Genomic DNA, 14,914 nt, shown 5'->3' with positions numbered 1-14,914 from the left:
AGAAGACAACAATTGTGCCCAGCAACATCAATACAGACTATATAATAGCCCCAAAAGTTGTATTTGAAGTCCTTTAAACTACTATAAATAACTGAACAGCTCAAAAAAAGAAACAAAGTATTAGTAATACTAAAAGCTGTTAGGTAATATAAAGTGCTTTGTAACTGAATGCACCAAAAGCCATTCCTCAAACACTGACATTTCTTCAGGGAATGAGGACTATTCACACAAATGGAGAAAAGAAAAACAGCCTCTGTAAGGGAGAGATGGCTCAGTGGGTAAAGGCTCTTGCACTGGAGTCTGATCGCCTGAGTTCGATTCCCAGGTCCTACATGATGGAGAGTTTGCTCTTGTTTTTTATCTCTGGCTCTACCAAATGTCTCAGAAGTCTGTAACTCATCCTTTTGTTATTTATTCACTCAAAACATGTTCCCACACCAGGCACTACACTTTCTCTAGTTTTATACATATTCTGCTTTAGCAGTTGATCACCAAACATGAGGATGATAGCCAGATTTACTCATCTAAACCTTATTCCTTTCCTAAGCCCTATTTTCAAACACCTAAGGAATAATGGCTAACACTGATAAGAACTGTGAATTATTTTGCAAATAATATTGAATCTCCAAAAAAAAATTTAATTAATTAGAAAGTGTAGAAGCCTCCTAAGATGATGGTAACAGTCTGTTTAAAGTGAGGGCTATGCAAGTATACTTATTTTGACAGATTACCAAACTATCATGTGTGCAATTTTCTTTTTACATATACAATGTTTCAATAGGTGTTTTGTTTTTGTTAAGTTTTTTTTGGAGACAATGTTTCTCTATGTAGCCCTGGCTATCCTAGAACTCTGAGATCCACCTGGCCAAGGCGTGTACCACCATTTATAAGTATTCTTAAAGATTTTTATTATTTAAGACATATTTTAAAATATTTTATGTATATGGGTGTTGCCTCAGGAGGACAGAAGAGAGTACTGGATCCCTGGGAACTAGAGTTTGGGAGGTTCTAAGCCACTACTATGTGAGTTCTAGGAACTGAACCCAGGTCCTTTGCAAGAGCAGCAAATGCTTTTAACTGCTAAGCCATCTCTCCAAACCTCTATTTGGGTTATTTATACTTTAGGAAGCCAGAATACTGTGTTGGATCACCAGACTTATAGGCAGTTGTGAGCCAGATGATAGGGGTGCTGTTTCACCTGCTGAGTAAGTTCTGTAGACTTCCATGAAAATGTTTTAAAAGCCAGGTATGATGGATCACACCAAGCTGAACAGCAGGATTAGCTTAAGTTTGAAGGTAGCTGGACTAGATGATGAGTTCCAAGTCAGCCTGGACCACAGAATAAAACTGCTTTCCAAACAAAGTAATACTTTTAGTCATAGCTTCCAATTTCCCATTTTAGCCTTTCATAAAAAGTCAAGAATGGTGGTTGGAAGATAGCTCAGCAATTTAACAGCACCTAATGCTCTTCAAGAAGATCCAGGTTTGGTTTTCTGCACCCATATCATACAGCTCATGACCACTCTGTAGTTCCAGGGGGTCCATCTGCTCTCCTTGGCCACCTGCTCATTCTCTCTCATATTCATATTCATATTCATATTCTCTCTCTCTCTCTCTCTCTGCCCCTGCACACCAGTGAATGTGCATATTCACAATCTAAGTCTTAAAAGTTAATAACTGTCACCATAGCATAGCTATTTGTATGAAACCACATCTGTCTCTATCTTTGATTGCAAGTGTAAAACTCTCAGAGCAGACTCCAAAAATCAAGTACCAGTATCAAGTGAAGTACCCTTTTCAAATGCCTTTTAACACAGAGAATATTAAAAAAAATCCAAAAAGCACAATGTTTATTTTATTAATTTGATCTCTACGCATTAGAAGCACAGGACTTTATCAAACATGAAAAAAATGCCATCCTTGAAAGATGACCTTAATCTTTTGCTATAACAGAATGGTGACATGAACAATTTATAGATAGGGGCAGTGTTGACCCTTCAATCTTTACTAAGTAGATGAAAAAATGTAATTCTAACACTGCCAGTTACTGCATTTCTAAGCCTAAGGACTCATTTATAAATTTCACCCTCTATCATTCCTTAGTAATAATGTAGCCAGCTGTGTGACAAACCAACTACCTTTCAGCATTCCATATACTATACAATCTAACTCATCTACATAAGCATGGTTCTATCTCTAAAGTTTTTAATGATCTATCCATCCTCTCATTTTATTTTTCCAAGTCCTTCTTAATCATTCTTACAAGATGTCCTAACTAGTTTTAGGATAATCAGTGCTTCAGTACAATCACTGAGACCTCCTTATCAAGTTACCTGGGCATTTTCGGAAATCCCAAGTCTAGAAATATATTAAGTATATTCTAGAGTTAATTTAACAGTTTTTATTTCTTAACTTTTTCATTGATATAACCTCTTTATGACTATTCTTTTTCTTAGTGAGCCTTGCAGATTTCATTAGCTTTATTTCTATCCAATAGGTTTGCAGCTGTATCTAAACAAGGGCAGTGCTGTGGATATAATTAGTTATGGAGCACCGGCTTACATAAACAGGAGTTATTTGTAATCTAATTTTAACTTAATAAAACATTGCTATAACAGAAATGTGAATTTGTTTTGTTTAGTTGAGACAAAATCTCCCTCTGTAAATCAGGCTGGCCTTGAATTTACTCAGGGTAGCTCTAGTACTGGGATAGTAGTGTGTACACTACCATCTCCAACTCAGTTCATTTTTGTATGATTTAGCTACAGAAAATTTACTGAACTTACTGGTTCTCATTTTTGTGTGTGATGAACTGAATAATCACACAATCTGTAAAGAAAATTTCTTTCTTCCCTACTGAATTGACACTGAGACCTACCACTGATACTAACACCTATTTTATAGTAATCATATGGCAGACATAAATTGGGAATCTATAGATTAAATCTAGAAATTAAAAATCTATAGCATCGGTAGAACACACTGTGTTCTAGGCTAGGAAGTATTGTACTTAATCTTCACCTAAAGTAAAGGTAGATAAATCAAATCTTAGAAAGTAAGTGACTTGGCAAATGGAGCTTAGATACAAATTTAAGTTTAACTAATTCCCAATTCAAATCATTTTAAGACACCATGCTACCACAAAGGCAATGTAAAGCATACCTACCCATACACTTCAACATTCTATACATGATTATTCTGGCTTACTCTACAAACCCCTTCCCCATTATACACTACAACTAAGGATTACACTCTAGGCCTCAAACATGGTATACAAATACTTACCAAGCTATGCCCAAGTCCCTTCAACCCACTCCCTAGGCTATTAGTAAATTATATAGGAAATTCCAGAAGTCTAATAGCAACTATCCTTTTTCTTGAGGTAGGGGGGGTGTAAGGTAGCAACTTTATTATTTCAAACTCATACATTTAATTTATGCATCCTAAAGTCTCTGATTCAGCAATGGGAAAACTAATACAAGATAATAAAAAAAAAATTAACAGTCAGTAAAGTTCTATGTTCATGACTGGTTTCAAAACCCACTCACCTGGGTTTTCTTTCTTTACTTTTTTTTAAGAAACATTTTATTTATTCATTTTATATATGATGAGTACACTGTCACTGTCTTCAGACACACCAGAAGAGGGCATCGGATCCCATTACAGATGGTTGTGAGCCACCATGTGGTTGCTGGGATTTGAACTCATGACCTCTAGAAGAGCAGTCAGTGCTCTTAACCTCTGAGCCATCTCTCCAGCCCTCTTTCTTTACTTTGAAGATAGTGTTATTAACTCTACACATTCAAGTACAAAATATAAAGGAAAAAGCAAAAACCTAAAGTCACTGATTAATCAGCTTATGCAAAGTGATCGTTTGCCTGCTCAAAATATTTTAGTGATCTAAGGCCCTTAGAAATATATTTCCCAAAGACATGTCAAACTCATTAGATGAGCTGCTTTCTTTTGACTAGAGATTCTTAAATGCTCACCACATATGTATGAGGACTCATGACTAGAATGTTAACATTTAAGAGGCTGAGGCTGGAGGTCTCTAAGAGATACAAATAAGGGGAGTAATTATTTTGCACATTTATACAATCTTCATTCTCTGGATTCAAATAAATATTGGTAAGAATGGTAAAAATGTTTCCAAATGATTACTTAAATAGCAACTTTATTGAGGGTAGAGTAACATTCAGACATTAATGATACCAAAAGTTACAGCTAGGAAAATAAAACTAGTTTAAGTATCAGCTTAAGATTTAAGTTATCCAGAGAACAGATAAGTATTTGACTAAATTTGAAAATTATAAGAAATGTTGGAGATTTTTCTCAAGAATAAGTGAAGAGAAAATGGCTGTTTAAAACACTAAAAGGTTTTATTTCTGCTCACTGGAGAATATAAATGACCCTTTTATTACAGATTTGTGTATCCCCAAAAAATTCCTTTGAAAGCTCAAGTACTGCTGGGAGTGACGGAACATGCCTTTGATCCCAGCACTCAGGAAGCAGAAGCAGGTGATTTCCAGGCCAGACAGGGCAACATGGTAAGATCTTGTCTCTAAAAAAAAAATCCCTTGAGTACTATGAAAAACTCACTTTTTAGTAAGAGGGTGAGAGAAAGTCTATTATAAAAACATCAGATTGTCTGCCCTCCAACAAAAATTACCTTAGATCAGTAGATAAGAGCACTTGCCCTACAAGCCACATGACTGTGGTGGAGGGAGAGAATTGATCCCTGAAAGCTGCAGTCTCATCTCCACAGGCCTGCTGGACACACCCCCACAGGAAACAGTATACAATAATAAATAAAAGAATTATGCTAAACTGAGTGTGGCTCAAATAGAAGCACACTGTGGGTTGAGGCTGGGATATCAGTAGTTTCAGGTTATCTTCGGCTACAGAGTAAGCTCAAGGTTAGCCTGAGACAAGTGAACCCCACCCCCCCATGAATAAAAACAAAAGGAAATTGCTTAGTGTGACAGCAATGCCTAAAAGCCCAACACCTACAAGGTGGAAACAAAAAGGCCTACAGTTCAAGTTAAATGTGAAGCTAACATCTTTGTTAGCTAAAGTTTACATCTTTGTTTTTTATTTTTTTGAGTGTGTCCTCCCTAAGTTCGTTCGTGTTCTCTCTCTCTCTCTCTAAAAAGGACAGTATACTTTCCTTCTCAACATATGAGCTCTCCAACTAAACTCACTTTCTGCCATGAACCCATCTTGGTTACCATTTTCCAGGGGAGAACCTGCTTTGTCTTGTGCCCCCCACCCATAAACTAAGCATCTTATCAGAAATATATAAACACATACAAAGAACATTCACAATTTTTTTTTCAATTGGAAGCAAACCTTCAAAGAACAAATGGCATTCTAAGTTAACTTTGTCCCTAAAAACATATACAAAACAGTAAAACAGAAAGTGGGACTTTGAAGCACAAAGACTGAATAAATGCTCAACACAGAAATGTTTAGCATGAGTTATCACAAATGAAGATAATCTATTTGGAACTTGTTTACAACATATCATACTAATTCTTTAGTGTATCATTACAAATACCAAAGCTAGGGATAGTGGTAGAGCAACTGCCAACAAACATGAAGAATTAGCACTCCATCTCCAGAATGGAGTAAAGGTGAATCTAAGGTAAATTTAGTCAAATATATTGTATATTGATATGACTAGGAAAGCTAAGAACCAGAATTGAGATTTTGGACATTCACTCTGTGTTATTGAGAGTCAATGACCATGAAGCATCTTATCTAAATGTAAAAGACTTAAAACACGTCCTCATGTTTGAGATCTTTCAAATTAAGGAACAGTACATATAGGCATACAAACCAAGGTTCTCCACCTCTTAAAGTTCCATTATAACTGTTTCTAACCAGAATCAACAACACCATTAGTATTAATGTTTATTCATCTTCCTCAAACATTAGCATTATTGCACATGAATTCCTGTGTTTAAATACCAGAGCTTTTCATATATGCCTATGTAAAAAGACAGTGTCTTAATAATTAGTTCTGGTAATACATGAAGTTAACACCAAGGCTATTTTTTTTTTAAAAGATTTATTTTATTTATATGACTACATTGTAGCTGTCTTCAGACACACCAGAAGAGGGCATTGGATCCCCTAACAAACAAATGGTTGTGAGCCACTATGTGGTTGCTGGGAATTGAACGCAGGACCTTGAGGAAGAAGAGGTCAGTGCTCTTAACCGCTGAGCCATCTCTTCAGCCCCATGGCCTGGATTTATCAAGTTTGCTTAAGCTAGCATTGAAAACATTCTCATAATACTGATTGGACTAAAATAATTTTAAAATCTATACGTCTGCATTTTGGAAAAAAAACTTTAAAAACTGCTCAACACTCCTACTCCTAATTTTCAGTACCTAAACAGTTAAAATGCAAACGTGTTATTCAGTGAATACTAAGAAAAAATATTGTACAAAATGAATAGAAAAATTTAATGGTTAAACAGCATTTTCTAGAATACATGTTATTCATTAGCAGATTTATGGCCACAGAGGCCATTAGCTATCTTGTTTCTCAGGAAAAAAAAAAAAAAAGAAATTATTTAAGTTGACTATGTTTTCTCCCTTCACAAAACTTTGCTTGTTTATAATATCTAAGTCGGTAAAACAAATGACATGCTAATGTCTGAAATGTACCATGATTTTGCTCTGATAATATAATTCCAGTCATTTTTCTCAGCACTGGCCTCAACAGACTGCCACATTAAGATCGAGGCTTTTAACAATCAGTAAATTATCTATGCCAGCAATATAATGCATTTATAATTTTAACACCTCTTTAAAAAAACAATGGGGGCATTTCATCTATTTTAATTGACAGATTATTTTTTCTTTTTCAGTAATATATAAAACAGTACCTCTTGTAGTAAATTCTATCTTAGGAGTCCACAAAATCAGGCAATTTCTTTTTCCTTTAGAATTTTCAGCCCCCAAATATTGGCCAGTATCCCATTTTATAGAGGAAACTCAAAAATTATGTCCCAAATGTCATAAAAACCACGAAGCTAGTGTTCCTAAAATTTTGTTTTCCAATGAGCCCCCTTTAAATACATGGCTCGCCTAAAGGTAAATGAGATTTAAAAAAAAAAAAAACTGTCTGAATTTAACCATGATGAACCTAATGTGCTAAGGTATGCGATATGACGCATACATAAAGCTGTAAGCTTACTGCATGAACCAAGAGACTGTCTTACTGATTCATAAACAGTACAATGATATTCCGTTGTGTCTTTCGGTTCTGCCTGCGATAGATGGGACGTATAAGGAATCACAGCTATTTAGTACTGACAGCTATCTGCAGGCAGAGGATTCATCCCGTGACTTACAACGACTCAGTATACAGCCACTCGCCTTCTTTTCTTTTCCCCAGGGGAAAAAGACCCCAAAGGAGAATCACCGGTCCACCCGAAACCATCCTCAATGGTTACAAAGACTATGGCAACGCATCATCTGCACTAGGAACTTCGCACATCTTTTCCAGTCTAACAGCTAAACAATTCACAGGTGGTTGGCATATTAACATCTCTCCGAGCAAGAAAACCAAAGGGAATGGGATGGATGCAGTGACGCTGGCAAACTGGCAGTTAATTTTAGGGGCTGGGGGGCTGTCGGGGCACCCAGGGCCAAGGTACCGACAAAGACATGTTATTATCTGGCCTCCGGGGGCGTCGCGTAGAGGCCGTTGAGCCTGAGACTCCGCACCCGGTGCGAGGTCCCCTTCGCTCACTCTCTCCATTCCCGGAGCCAAAGGAAGATAAGAGGTGGGGGCTGACAGGGTGGAGGCGGGGACCGGGAAGACGAGGGGCCGGCTGCGGGCCGCTCGGCTCCGCTCCAAGTCCGCGGGAGGCCATTTTACCTCAGTGGCCGTGGAAGGCCCCAGCGGCCCTCCACGTCCCCAACCCTCCGTAGTCATTCCTTCCCCCATCTCTGCCCCTCTGGGGACCTCTCCCTGATGCCGGCCGTACCCGGCGGAGTACGACAGGGCAGGGAAGGGCGGGTGTGGGGGAGGGTGCGGGGCCCGACCGCGCCTGCCGCGGGGCCCGGGCTCGGGGCGGTGCGGCGGGGGCGGGGGCGGATGCGGCCGCGGGCCGGAGCGTCGGCGGGAGACCGACCGCGAGGCGCGGAGGGAGAGAAAAGGGAGAAGGCGGGGAGCCGTTACCTATACTGGGCCGCAGCCGCCGCCGCCGCCGCCCCGCTGTGGGTGAATCCAAAGTAGTTGCCGGTCGCCATTTTGGCATCTTCCCCCAGCCGGCTGGGCACTGCGGCGGGCACGGAGAGTCAGGTCCCATGGCGGGAGGGCAGCCGTGAAGGGGTCGGGGCGCCGAGGGATGGCAAGGGAGAGAAAAGGGGCCGTGAGAAGCCGCCCTGGCCGGCCGGGCCGCGGCCGCACCGCCGTCCGCCTCCCTCCCCGCACTCCCTCACTCACTCGCACGCCCGGGTGGCGGCCGCCGCCTCCTCCCCGAAGCTGGCCCCAACCCCCGCGCCTACCCGCCGCCCGGGGCCGGGGGAGGGCATGGCAGAGGCCTCCACGGGCCACATTAGACTCACCATAGGTGAAAGAAACTACAGGGCATATGGGAATCATGGGCTCGGGCTGCTGCTGCTGAACTCTGAACTCTCACCCGCTGCCTCCCTCCTCTGCCCCACTCCTCCTCAGCGGAGAACAGACCGCCGCCGCCGGCCGCACAGCGCAAGCGCGCTAGTGCGATGCATCCTGGGAGATGTAGTCCTCACGCCCCACGCCAACCCCCACCCCCACCCCGGGGCTGGCGCAGGGTGCCCCTGAGGGGCAGATTTGTGGGGTGCGGGTGTGGAGTTCCCTCGTGGGACTACGGGCCCAGCCTTATCCAAAGCGATGGTGACTCGCACCCGCTACGGGGCAGCTACAAGGCGGAGGAAGAGCGCCTCGCCCGGCCGCGGGGGAGTCGGGGAGCGTGACCAGAGAGAGTGACGTCTGCTGGCCTTTTCGCCGCCTTACTTTTTCACCGGTTTCCTTTACTTTTGCGTCTGCGTTTGTTCTCTGTTTCAGCTCTCCTCTCGCGTTTAATTTCCATTAGCATTTGAGCTGGCCTAATTCCTGTTGCTTGTCACTAGCCTTTGAAAAGGGGAGAGGGAACGAAGGCGGAGGAAGCAGAGGAAGTGCTGCACCAAGCATCTGCCCAGAGCTCTCTGCCCGTCACAGAGGTCATACATTTTGCCAAGCCCCCGCCCTATCTCACAGACTCCTTCAGTCTTTCAGGGCCATGTTGGCTGCCCAACCAGGTGTTGGGCGTTGTAGACGCTAGAAACATGACATGTTGTAGGAGCAAAACAAAATCCCTGTTCATGTGGAATTTTTGTTCTGGGAAGGCTTATGAGGCACTAGAGCCAAAGACAGAAAATGTGGGTGGGATTGGAGCTTTAGGAATAAGACAGGCCAATTAAGATAGGGGGAGTTCATGCGGTTAGGGCGAGCCCTGGAATAGAGACCAGACAGAACCGAGAAAACCACCCAGGTAGATCAGTGGAGGAAGGACAGGTGGAGGGAAAGTCAATTAGTATCGAGGAAATCATTCTGGCCAGAACTCAGTTAGAGAAGGACCAGTTCAAAGGTCATTGTGAGGGTGCCAGATTTACTGTGTGTGGCACACATACTCCCATCATTGGGGAGGCTGGGACAGGAGATGTCTGAGAGAGTTCTAGGCATGCTTACACTACAGAAGGAGACTTGGTCTTAAAAAGAAAATACCCACCTATCCACTCCTACCTGCGCGCCAAAAGGTGCCAGATCTCTCTGGGTAAGGATCAATATAAACAGTACTCTACTGCCTGCAACCTTGTCTTCAGTCTTCATTACAGATGCTTTCCTTTATCCCTTTATTTTCACAGTCCATTTCAGTCATCCCTCCCCCACCTCACACACCCTTTTCTTCTCTACTGCTGGGGATGGAGCTGATCTGAGCTACTGCTTGTGCCCCACCCCCATTTACAGTCCTATTTACTATTGATTCTTTAGGCAGGTCTCACTAGCTGGTCTGCAGCACTTCATTTGCTGCACCAGCCACTGGAGTGTATGGGCTCAGTCCTCTCCAGACTGATTCTGTCATCTTGCTTTTACCCTGCTTCCACCAAGGCGTAAGAAGAGCTCCACCTCACCTCTTACCTCCATGGCCATCCACCAGCCACTGCTGCTTATCTTGTCTTAAAGTCAGATGTGAACCTTAAAATACCCACAGTGAATCAGAACTCACCTATGAAAATCAGCGCTTTATTCTACCTTTCTTTCAAAGCAGAAACAATGCCTCAATCCTTATTGGTGTCAACCCCCACACCTCCTACAACAGTACAGGTTCCAAGAACCTGCCTGATCTGTCCTTTGACTCATTTCAAAGAGAAAATGTAGCGCATTTGGGAAAAATCAGTGTCATTGTTTTTGAGAACATTGATGTTTCCCAATTGTGTTGCTAAGGGGGACAAAATCTACTAGAACTGCACTGAAAAAGTGGCTTGCCTTGAACTTTACTGAACAGTAAGCCTCCAGGCAGACTGCAGCTGCTTTCATAAGCCTCACCACTAGTAAGCTCTTTGCATTAACTGGGAGGAGAAGAGTCAGGTCATTGTTGAGATTCTGTTGAGGCTGATTTTCTGTTTGGCTCCTTGTCTGGAGAGGATAGAGTGTGTTGATAACTTCTCAAGGAGAGAACACTGAACTCCAAGTAGAAACTGGCTTCTTTGCAGTGATTGGCCTTAGGGGTGTGGCAGTGGTGAACATCACATCAGGTGCAATGGCACTGTTCTCAGAGGCAGGCTAGCCTACAGGAAGTATTTTAGTTTGCCCTCACCTTGGGCTTGTTTAGGAAAGATGTTTTGGAGCAGACTGAAATAAAAAAGATCTGGGTCTTGGGGGAACTAACAGTGGAATGTTCTGGTTAAATGTTACTTAACTTTTTGGAGTCTCTTTTTTCTTTTTTTTTCTTTTTTTTTTTTTCGGATCTGGGGACCGAACCCAGGGCCTTGCACGTGCTAGGCAAGTGCTCTACCACTGAGCTAAATCCCCAACCCCTTGGAATCTCTTAAAATAGGAATATCAGGGGCTGGAGAGGTGGCTCAGCGGTTAAGAGCACCGACTGCTCTTCCAGAGGTCCTGAGTTCAATTCCCAGCAACCACATGGTGGCTCACAACCATCTGTAAAGAGATCCGATGCCCTCTTCTGGTGTATCTGAAGACAGCTACAGTGTACTTATATATAATAAATGAATAAATCTTTAAAAAAATATAGGAATATCAACATCTTCACGTGGGCCAGTGAGATGGCTCAACAGGTAAAAGCTCTTGCTGTCAAGCTTGATGACACCAGGCAGGTAAAACATGTCCTCTGACCCTCACTCTACTGTCACACGTATACACAGTCATACGCTAAATAAGTAATAAAAAGTATTCTTCAGAGTGCTATGGTAAGGGTTATATGGGACTGATGTAAAGCAGCATCTAGACTGTTTATTCAAAACAAAAACAAACCAAAACTAGGACCCTGAGAGATGGCTCAGCAGGATTACAGTGCTTGCTATGCAGTCATGGAGGCTCAAGGAAAGATGGAGCTCATGAAAGGTAGTAGTGATCCGACTCCACAAGGTTGTCCTCTAACCTCTACATATGTCCTTGGCTTTTACACAAGCACGCGCACACACACACACACACACACACACACACACACACACACAGACACACACACACCCCAAACATGCAAGGCTGCATTTTTTTTCTTTTTTTTCGGAGCTGGGTACCGAACTCAGGGCCTTGCTCTAGGCAAGTGCTCTACCGCTGAGCTAAATCCCCAACCCCAGGCTGCATTTCTTTTTAAAACCAACCTTCTTGTATGTAAATACTCCTTGCAGAATATCCACCTACAATCCTAGAACTTAGGGCTTCAAGCTCAAGGAGTCACAGAATACCCAGCCAGGCAACAGGGCACCATACAAATCCCCTGGGCTAACAACCGGAAACAGAATTGACTGGAGCTGAGGATGCAACTGAGTTGGTAGAGTGCTTGCCTAAGCTGGCATTCGTGAAGTTCTGGCTTTGAGCCCTATCACTACATAAACTGAGCACAATTGATGACCCCTGTAATCTCAGCCCCGGAAAGCTAGAAACAGGAGGGTCAGATGTTCAAGGCCATCCTTGGCTACATAGGAAGTTGAGACTGACCTGGGCTACATGAGATCCTACTTCCAAACAAAACAGCATTGGCATCAAATAGGTAACTAAGCAAGATAGAGAGAGACCCAGTCCATGACGAATAAGCCTACGGGTCAGAGTGTGAATCCTAGGCACCCCATGGAAAAGCTTCTGGGGCCTACATCTGCAGCCCCAGCTCTGGGGAAGGGGAGAAGGCAGAACTAGAATACAACAGGAAGATCCCTGGACTCTCTGCCTAGGCAGTCCAACCAGAGAGGCTCACTTCAGCTTCAGTTTAAAAAAAAAAAAAGCCTCAAAATATGAGGCGGAGAGGGACTAAGAAAGCCATCTGACATACACCACACACATGCGCATATGCATACAGGTCCTCACAAGCGCACACATAGGAACTACATAGGCAAATACACAAAGAAATGCTTGATTGAAGGCAGCTACCCATGCTATAGAACTTCATTTTACCTGCTCAAAGTCCGTGCTTCTCATCCTCCTCAGGACAAAGCTACTTCCAAGTTTAAAGCCTTTCCGTGCGCTGGCCTTCCTGCTTATTCATCGTCTATACTCCATATTCTCATCATTTCAACAACCTTGACCTCCTGTTTTCATGCCTCCTCCCCACCCCACTACCACAGGGCATCTTACAATCTCCTTGCCTAGAATCGTTGCTATCTAAGGTAAATCATTGCTTTACCTTAGATAGTCCTCTTGTGTGGAGGCCTAAACTCAACGTGGTCAGCCCTCCGCATCCCTCCATGATGTCCCCTCTGTGACCTCTTCAATTGATCAGATTGTTATTATGCTCTCAGCGCAATGCAGTTTTCCTTAGTTGCCTCGTCACCGCTACAACTTTATTGTGTGATGGTTCTGTGGGTGTTCTCCCACCAAACTATGATCTTTCTGAGGGCAGAGCGCCAATACCGAATGCCTAGTGACAAGTCACCAGAAAGCACTTGAAGAATCATCAAAATAGAGGACGCACAACTTAATCATGCTTTGATGATTCAGAATGTCAGTGCTGGATTCCCACAGTTCTTGAGGTTATAATTAGGAACCTCAACTAGCATCCGAAGACAAATTAGGAAATGTTAATTGGCAGTTCTGTTAGCCACAAGGTGGAGCTAGCCTGAGAAAGCCTATCTTCAACTGCACCTTTGAGGCCTGGTTTCCTGAAAGACCTTGTGGGATACAGACACACCAGGCAGAAAGCAGGTCACGTTAGCTACTATGTATCAAGAATATCTAGAGGAGTGTTGGTTGGTTTTAGTCAGTTTGACATAAACCTACACATATTTGGGAAGAGAGAATCTTAGTTGAAAAAATGACTCCAGAACATTCTCTTGTAGGCCAGTCCGTGGGCTCTGTGTTGATAAATGATTGCTGTGGAGAGGCCCAGCTCACTGTGGGTGTGGTGCCATTTCTAGGCTGGTGATCCTTGGTGCTAAGCAGTGCTCCCCCATGGTTTCTGTTTCCCAAGGTTCCTGCCTTGAGTCCCTGCCCTGAGTTACCCCAGTGATAGAATGTGCTCTGAGAGTCCTAAGATCAAATCTTTTCCCCCATGCTGCTTTGAGACATGGTGTTTTTGTCACAGAAATAACAACTCTGAACTAGAGTGAATAAGAGCTAGACTTGGGGCCAACCTTTGCTAAAATGTGAGTTTTAGACCAGTTTGCCCTGCGGAGTGAGACTGTCTCCTATTACCCTCTCAAAAGAAAGGCTGCATTTCACATAGTGTGAGAATCACTCCTTTAATGTATTTAATTCAATGACATTTAATACATTCCCTAAGGTATAGAACTCCCACAACTAACTTCACTGTAGTAATCAATTCTTTATCCATTAGCAGCCATGTGTTTTCACTTTCCCCAACCCCTGATTGGGTATTTGTTTTTCAAATTTTAGGGATGGAACCCAGCCCTCCTCCCCTATTTTTCTTCCCTATGTGGCCCAGCCTAGGCTGGTGCTTACAATGTAACAAAGACGGGCAATGATCCTCCAACCTCAGCTTCCTGTGGGGATTACACAGTGTACACCCCAGGTCTGGCCACAAAAGTACTTTCTATCTGTATGGATTTGTGTACTTTGGACACATGGAATAGACTTTAAGGATGTCTCTTTTTGGTCTAGTTCTCTTCACTTAGCGTAGAATTTTGAAGCCCCATTTTCCAGTTTTGAGAGAGTCTTTCTCTCTAGCTCAGGCTGGAGTCTTTTTTTCTCAAGTTCTGTGACTGTGGATGTGCTTGGTGCACATGCATGGAAGTTCTTGTTCTCTGTTCCCATTTTTGCTGATTCATACCTAGGAGGAGAATGTTGCTATACCTGGTTGAAACAGGGCTTCATGATGTAGCCAGCCAAGGCTGGCATCCGATGTACAGCAATTCTCCCCCTCAGGTTCAGGACTGTTGGAATGATAAGTGTGTGCCATCATGCCCTGGTTTTTCTTGTTTTTTAGTGGCTAAATTTTTCTTCATCGCCCTGCCCCAGTTCTTCCCTAGTTCATGCACGCCTTGCCCAAGGCTACTTAAGCATCTACTGATCTTTTCATAAGGGTTGGCTCCCCTTAACCCATCTTTATAGAGCTATAAGGAATCTAAGGTTTTTTTTTAAGTGGAACTTTACGAAATGCCACATACATTATAACACATCATCTCCATTGGTTCTTTAAAATCACAGTGAGCTAGGCAGAGGCAGATTTTAAATTTTATAG

The 14,914-nt window shown here is 42.9% G+C and overlaps 1 protein-coding gene and 1 long non-coding RNA gene across 20 annotated transcripts in view; one reads left to right on the top strand and one right to left on the bottom strand.

Annotated features, from left to right (window-relative positions):
* Zfr (zinc finger RNA binding protein) overlaps nucleotides 1-8,864 on the bottom strand; it is a 62,532-nt gene extending 53,668 nt beyond the window's left edge. For 7 of the 12 annotated variants that reach the window (XR_015666772.1, XR_015666775.1, XR_015666773.1 and 4 more), the window contains exons 1-2: nucleotides 8,586-8,702; nucleotides 8,197-8,296 (exon numbers count right to left, since the gene is read on the bottom strand). Coding sequence is in view for 6 of the 12 variants with exons in the window: in XM_087628421.1 (XP_087484547.1) it covers nucleotides 8,197-8,296; nucleotides 8,586-8,622 (137 nt within the window). In the remaining 6 variants the exon portion in view is untranslated. 12 annotated transcript variants of the gene reach the window in all.
* The window catches only part of LOC134485601 (uncharacterized), a 69,557-nt gene continuing 62,352 nt past the window's right edge, over nucleotides 7,710-14,914 (top strand). For all 8 annotated transcript variants that reach the window (XR_015674209.1, XR_015674206.1, XR_015674216.1 and 5 more), the window contains exon 1: nucleotides 7,710-7,798. This is a non-coding gene — a long non-coding RNA (uncharacterized LOC134485601). The remainder of the gene's footprint in view (nucleotides 7,799-14,914) is intronic.

Source organism: Rattus norvegicus, chromosome 2 (assembly GCF_021556685.1).
Source record: "Rattus norvegicus strain SHRSP/BbbUtx chromosome 2, alternate assembly SHRSP_T2T, whole genome shotgun sequence".
NCBI classification, from domain to species: Eukaryota; Metazoa; Chordata; class Mammalia; order Rodentia; family Muridae; genus Rattus; species Rattus norvegicus.
This window is presented reverse-complemented; position numbering and strand designations above follow the sequence as displayed.